General features: G+C 26.0%; 1 protein-coding gene across 1 annotated transcript; it reads left to right on the top strand.

Moving 5' to 3' along the window:
* Positions 1 to 1,502: 1,502 nt before the first annotated feature.
* On the top strand, positions 1,503 to 3,299 carry Phum_PHUM484890 (uncharacterized protein; the record flags this gene model as incomplete). The annotated part of the gene is made up of 2 exons (XM_002430432.1): positions 1,503 to 3,120; positions 3,220 to 3,299. The coding sequence occupies 2 exons, from the start codon at positions 1,503 to 1,505 to the stop codon at positions 3,297 to 3,299; spliced, it is 1,698 nt and encodes a 565-aa protein (XP_002430477.1).
* Between the last annotated feature and the right edge of the window lie 4,597 nt (positions 3,300 to 7,896).

The following is a 7,896-nucleotide window of genomic DNA, read 5'->3' as shown; positions in this document are numbered from 1 at the left end:
AAGTTCTAACGAAAAAAAAAAAATTCAAATTATTTATTTACTTTGTAGTTTGGTTTTTTTTCTTTTTTTTTTTGTTTGTTACAACGTAAATTAAAAATCTATTTTTTTTTTTTTTAATTAGAGTTGTTTTTAGTTAGTAAATATTGTTTTATATCTAGTTACATTAAATAAAATCCATCAAAACCCATTAAAAATTTATTATTAATTAATCGTGCAATTTTTCCTTCTTTTTTTTAAAACTATATTTAGGTTACTAACGTAAAAAAAAAAAATAACTTTTTTTCTTTTTTTTGTTAAAGGTAATAGTCTACCTATTTTACTTATCATTATTATTATTTTCTCTTTTTTAAAAATATTCTTTTTTTGCTCTTTTATTTCTAAATTTTAAAAAAAAAGATTAATTGTATTCATAGAATAATATAAGTCAAGAAGTTTTTTATATAACTCTTAAAATTTTTTTTTTTAATTTTAATTTAATCTGAAATAAAAACGAATTTTTTTTTTTTAAATTAAAACAAAGAAAAGAAATTCTTTTAAAATTTTTTATTTTATTTTAGGAGTTGCTCAGTATTCTAGAATTTTGGAATATACCGGTGAATTTATATTAGTAGACGAGGTAAGATTAGTTTTTTTTAAATGACTAATTTAATTTTAAAATTAGGAGGGATATTATGACGTGGCATTAAAATGACCGGGGAATTTTTTTCCCCGTCCGTCAGGGTTCGCGTACGTTACGTTGTTATGGCGTTAATCAAAACAAACGGTTTTTTTGTCTTTGTATGGTAACATGTTTTTGTTTTCTATTTTTGTGTAATGCATTGATGTAAAAATTTTTTTTTAAATTTTAACGTTTTATTATCAATTTTGATTTATTTCATTATATAAAACGAAGTGAATTGTTTTTTTTAATTTTTAAATAAAACAGTATTCAAAACAAGTGTTGTTATTATTATTGTTGTTGTTAATTTTGTAGTTGTTGTTTTTCTTCTTCTTATAAAATAACATGGAAAAATTATGTTGTTGTTAAAGTATATTACTCACTTATAATTTATTCAAAAAGGAAGTTTTTACAAATGGGTTTTTTTTTTTTCTTGTTAATTAGTGTACTACTGGAGGCTTTTTAAAATTTGATCACAATGTTGTTGTTTTTAACTCACTTTGATAAATTAAAAAAGTTAACCAATTGGGGTTAAAGTTAAATTTACAATTTAAAATTTTTACATTATTTGATAATTAAATATTAAAAACCAATTAAATTATATCAAGTCATGTATTACATTACAAAAAGAAACAAAAAAAAAATGATGTTGTAAAATTTAAACAATTATTTATGTAAAGAAATGACAGTGACAGTCATTATGATGGAACCAGTATAATTTCAAACAGTAATTTTTAAATACAACCAGGATAAAATTTCATTATAATAATTATTATAATTATTTAGAAGAATTTGATTTTTAAATTTACATTTTTAAATTATGACTAACATTGGAGAGAATATCATGACATTAAATTTAATAAGCGAATATGAAAGTGTCATTCGTTCAATGCAAATACAGATAGAAGTTAGCAAAGAGGATCATAAAAATTTAAAAGAGGAAATATTACAGTTAATATCGGAGAATGAAAGGCTTAATAGTTTACTGGAAATAGAATTTAAACAAAAAATATCAGAAAATCATCAAGATGAATCTTTTGATGTATTTAAATCACAAGTGGTTTTAAACTTGCAAAGGCAATTAGATTTATGTCAGAATGAAAAAAACAAAACTTTAGAATTGTATGAGACAAGTTTAAGTTTGATTGAAAAATTAGAACAAGAAGCAATTCAGGAAAAGGAAAATGTGTCTAAAGTGACAGAAAATGTTAATTCAACTTATATTGCTAATAAAAGTGTATTGGAAGCAAAATTAAAAAATACCAAAGACCATTTAGAAATTGTACTCAATGACAGAGACCAAGTAGAAAATGATAATATTAATTTGAAAACTGAAATAGCCAAGTTGACGTTAAACTTGGAGTCAAACTGTAAATTACTGGAAGATTTAAAGGTGAAAAAATTGGAATTGAAAGAAAAATATATTAAAATACAACGAGAATATACATTGCTTAACGCAACTCACGAATGCGTAATTCAGTCTCGAAACGAACTTGAAAAAAAATTAGACGTGTACAGTAGAAATATTCAAGAATTAATTAATAATAATAACGAATCTAAAAATAAAGTAGCAGAAGCATTGGACGTTGCAGAAAAAGCAATTTTCGAAAAAGATTCCGCTCTTTTTAGAGAACAAAAATTGCAAGAAGAAGTCAACAGGTTGCAATTGTGTCTCGATCACGTCATTGAAGAAGCTGGTAAAAAAGTGGCTGCAGAAGTTGAAGAAGCGGAAAAAAAATGTCAAACGAAATTGAATAACGTTTTAAAAGAATTAACGGACGTGAAGAGCGAATATGAAAAAATCAAAGAAGATAGTAAAAAACTTTCGTTCAAGTATAAAAAATTAGAAAAACAAACGACTTCGAAATTAGACAAGGAAAAGATTACATTGATAAAAGGTTCGGAAACTGAGATAACAATATTGGAAAATCAATTGGATACGGTTTACAAAGAATTGGAAATGGTTAAATTGAGTCACGACGAGGTCACATCGGAAAAAAAAAAATTGCAAGCGAAATTTTCGGAACTTTTGGAAAAACACGAATCACTCGTTCGCGAGAGAGAAAAACGGGAAATAACGTTCGAGGAAATGATAAATAATTTAAAATCACAAAACGAGGATAAAATAAACGAGTTAAACGAAAGCACGAAAAGGTGTGAATATTTCATAAGTCAGGTTCAAGAGCTCCAGGAAAAGAATAGGAACCTGGAGAAAATCGCGAGCAAATGTCATTGCGATAAATTAAAATCGAAAATGAAAAAATTAAACGAATTACGAATCGCTCAAATGACGGAATTGGAAAATCACGTGGAATCACAAATGAAATTAAACGACGCTTGGAAATCCGAATTGAAAACAACAACGGAAAAATTCGAGGAAAGAATTCGGGAATTGAAAAAAGAATGTACGGAATTGAAATGTAAAAATTTGAAAATCATGGAGGAATTAAAACAAGCCAAGAGTAAAACATCATTGAAAACATGATCATCATTATCATCGTTATTTCATTTTACGTAACTTCTTTTCCTTTTTTTTTTTCTTCTTGGAAAATTTTGAAAAGGGATTTTCGACGAAAGAGAACGGGAAAAGAAAAAAGAAAAATTGATTGAAAATTCTCCAAAGTCTGGAAACAAAAAATAATTCGTGTCCGAACATGAATGGATGGATATTATTATCTATTTACTTTTCCAGCGGAGTCGGGGGTAAGTTAAATTTACATTTTCCACTTATGCATAATGTTGTTATTATTATTATTATTATTTATTATTATTATTATCATTTGGGTAACGTTTTATTACGTCACGAATTGTTACTTTCATTATCTTTTGTACTCCATTGTAAAAAGGCAATTTTTGTTGATGGCGTTCAATAGAGGAGAATGAATTTGAAAAATGTTTTCGAGGGTCGTTCAAATTTATCGTTATCATTCGTTTTGTTTTTCAGTTTACCCCCCTCGCTCTCCACTCTCCCATTTTTTCCAACTGTTTTATTTTTATGTCTTGGGTAGGGTAACGATCAATCAAAGCTTTCGGAAAAAAAGGATAATGACCATTTATACTAATTTAAAACTCGGTGAAAAATCAAGTTTCCGTTTTTGAATTTTTTTTGTTTTTGTCGCTTATTTCATGTCGGATCCCTTTTGGAATACGAGAGATAAAAGTGTCGACATTTTACTTTGTTTTTGCGGTTGAGCGAGGGACGGGGGGAGGAAGGGAAGGAAGAGGCGTCGTCCGTCGACGTTTTTAAATTCTTAAAAACTTGTTGTTGGGGAAAAAAGGTTTCACCCGGCAATCTGTAAAAGGAATAGGTGCTGTTAAGGAGAGGGATGGAGGGTGGGGGGAAATGGGAAAAGGTAGGAGAAAGAAACGTCGTCCGGAATTTTAAACTTTCTGGAATAAACTTGTGAGTAAAAGTTTTTTTTTTTTTTTCAACTACTTGAATTTTCATGAAAGTTTTAAGTTAACTGTGTTGAATTAATTGTATGCAAACTCGTAAAACTTGTTGAAGGGAAATAAGAAAAAGAAGAAGAAGAAAATTTTTTTTTTTTGTTTTTTTAAATACAATTTTTCTGTTTTGGACAAGGGCAACCCAATGTTGTTGTTAAGGTTACCGTAAATTTTATATTAAAAAAAAAAACAAGAACATAATTTCCCGTATTAAATAATAAACCACGGGGGAAAAAAACAAAAACAAACAAAAAAAAAAAAAAAATTTTTATTTTATTTCGGTTCCCCAAGAGAACTGGGGGGGGGGGGTTTGAAAAATGAATTTTACGATCTGGAAATAGGAAAAAAAAAATGTTCTCGTGCTTTTTTTAAATAAATAAATAAATAATGTTCCCGTGAAATATTTGTTGTGTTTAAATGGTGAAATCATCGGAGAGTTAAGTAAAAACGTCTTTGAATCCAGGAAGTGGGGGGAGGGGTAACAAAAAGGGGGGCTTTAACGTTGGGAACGATGTGGAAAAAAAGAAAAAAATTGAATTTATTAAATGCTCATCGTTCATGCATAATAATTTACATCATCGATTATTTTTTTTTGGGGGGGTCACTTTCGGCGAGGGAATGGGGGGAAATTTCGCGAACGTTCTTTAATCGACGTGAATAAAATTCGAAAAGACAACAAAAATGGCCGAAAAATTTAAAAATTAATTTTCTTTTTTATTTTTATTTTGTTAAAATTTTTAAATTCTCGGGAGATTTTTTTGATACGGTGGGGAGAAACGAAAGGGGGGGCGAGTTAAAAAGTTTTCTGATTTTTTTTATTTTTTTTGACTTATTCATTTTCCGTTTTCACCACAAAAAAAATTTTTTAATTTTTTGTTCGAATTAGTCTCACGAGAGCGAGGAGAAAAATGAAAGTAAGAAAAATAATAAAAAAAAAAGTTTTTCTTTTTTTTTTTTTAATTCATTTCCGTTTTGAAAATTCGAATCGATAAATTTTATTCATTGATGAGAAGAAAAATAATTTTTCTAAATAAAAAAAAAAAAAAAAACCTCGAAAATATTTTTTTAAGATGGCGTAATTAATTGAAAATAATGCGACGATACGTTCGAATTCGTTTTGTTTCCTTTTAATTTTTTTTTTTTGTCGTCGTTGAAAATTTATTTTCATTCTCACGTTTTTTTTTTCTATTTATTTTAAGAAAATGTAAAAGGAAAATTTTTTTTTTTTTTGAAAAGAAAATGAATGGAAATGAATGTTAAAGAAAATTATAATTGTGTAATTAAGTTTTTCATGTCGGATGGTAATTTCCTCTTCATTTTTCTTTTTTTCATCTTACGAAATTTTTTTTTGTTCCCATATTTCTGTTAATTTTTTTTTTTTAAAAAGTTTTCCCGTGGGTTCGTCGTTTTATTCCCGTTCGTATTCTGTTTTACGTGGCTCTCCCCAATTTTTCGAGGGCGTGGATTATCGACGTATTCGAATTTGTGGTTTTTTAATTCTTCTGTCATCAATTATCATTTTAGATAAAATGTAAAAAAAAAAAAAAATTTTTTTTTTTTTTTTTTTTTTTTCCGGGGTAGAAATACAAAGTGTTGCCATCATTATTATTTTCAACCGTAGCCTACTATTTTATTTTGTCAAAAAAAAAAATTTTTTTTTTTTTTTTCGTTTCAAAATGTTTTTTTTCATTTTTCTTTCTCACTCTCATTGTTTTTTGTTTTTGTTTTTTATTGGGGCTTTTACGTGTAAATGAATCTAATTTTTCTTTTTTTGTAATAAACAAAAAAAAAAGGGGAACGAGAATACGTGGACATAGTAACGACGGCGACGACGATGACGTCATCATCACCATCATAATTTTATATTTAAAAAAAAATAAATAAATAAATATAAAAGAAAACCAAAAAATTTTTTAATAATTTTTTCGAAATAATTATTTACCTGAAAATAAAAATTTATTTGCGTCAATCTTTAGTAATAATAAGTAATAATAAAAGAAAAGCTTTTCACACACGAATGGATTTGCAAAAAAAAAAAAAAAGGAAAAAGAAAAAGGAAAATAATCTTTTTATTTATACCTTTGTAAAAAAGAAAAAAATAAATTTATTTTTATTTTTTTAATTAAAAGAAATTTAAAAAAAAAAAAATCATCATTAGTGTTATCATCATTATCATTATCGTCGTCGTCGACGTCATTATTATTATTATTATTTTTCTCGTCGTTTTATCCGGCGATTTTTTTTTTTTTTTTTTCAAAATGAAAGCTCTTGGATGATAAAGTAAAACTTTTCTTTTTATTATTAATGCGGTAAAGGTAGAAATTATGAAGAAAAAACAGATTATAAAAAGAACTTTGGGAATCGTTACCAATTCGTATTAATCATAATCTTTTTAAGTTACGTTTAATACGCGACTGAGTATTCCGACCAATCAAAAATCGACTTTATTTAATTAAGTCTCTTGTATATGAATTTATATGTATAAAAACAAATTTTTTTTTTTTTTTTGCATTTTCTTTTTCATTTTCATTTTTTTTTTTAATAAAAAAAAACCGTTGCTGTTGTTGCTGTTGTTTTTTTTATTAAATTTCTTTTTTTTTTAAACGTAATTAGTTTTAATTTGCGTAATTTAAACATTTCGTTCGTTAAATAACAATTACATATTAATGAAATTGTTATTAATTTGAAAAAAAAGTTTTTTTTTAAAAAACGGTTTTTCTTTAGTTTTCTCTCTCTCTTTCTCAAGTTTTTCTTTTTTTTGTCTTTTTCTTTTTTCCATCACATCCTGGAAGGAATTTTAAAGATAATTATTATTATTATTATCATCATTACTGCTTCTTTTTTTTTTGTTAGTGAATAATTTATTTTTTCTCGCGGATGCTTTTTTCCATGAAAATTCGACGCAAATTTTTTTTTTTTGCCTTAATGTAAATTTTTAAACAGGTTTAAAATCGTTTCTCTCTCTCTTTTTTTTTCTTTCATACAACGGATTCGACAAAAGTTTTAAAACACGGTCGTTTAAAAGCGGCGGAGGTTTTTTTTTTCTTTGTTAAAAATCATTTAACATTCACGTTTTGAAATTTAAGCAAATGAAAAAGAAAAAAAAAAAAAAACGAAAAGAAAGCAAAAAACGAAAGAAAGGAAAGAAAAGGAAAAACAAAAAAAAAAATAAAATGGAAAATTCTCTTGTTTTTTTTTTTTTTTTTATACTCTTTTGCAAAAGATTTTTAACGAATTAAAATTTGATATCGTTGTTTCTTAATTTATTTTGGTAGATGGAAAGATAGAGAAAGATAGAGAAAGATAGAGAGAGAGAGAGAGAGAGAGAAAGCATATTTAGTAAGAATAATTTTATAGTCGCGACGCGAAAGTAGAATTTATTGGAAACAAAACATGGTTAAAAAAAAAAAAAAAAAAAGAAGAAGGTTAAAAGTTATTGAATTAGATGAGGAGGAAGAGGAGAATGAAGGGGGCTGAAAGGGGGGATGGGGGCAAAAAAAGAAAGAAAGGAATAAAAGAGGATTCTGCCATTTTTTTTTTTTCATTTTCTTGAGTGTGTGTTCAACGCAACATCGTTCGATAAAAACTTTTATTTTTTTTTTTTTGTATTATGTAAAAAAAAAAAAAAAAAAAAATTTTAAAGAATTTAATTCGGTTTATTATTATTATTATTATTAGTATTATTATTATTAGTATTATTATTATTATTTGGAGTTTATTGATAAGTTGCAAATAATCAAATGAATTATTTATTTATATTTTTTTTACTTTTCATTTCAAAAAAAAAAAAA

The sequence above is a fragment of the Pediculus humanus genome, genomic scaffold (genome assembly GCF_000006295.1).
Source record: "Pediculus humanus corporis 1103172108256 genomic scaffold, whole genome shotgun sequence".
Taxonomy (NCBI): Eukaryota; Metazoa; Arthropoda; class Insecta; order Psocodea; family Pediculidae; genus Pediculus; species Pediculus humanus.
This window is presented reverse-complemented; position numbering and strand designations above follow the sequence as displayed.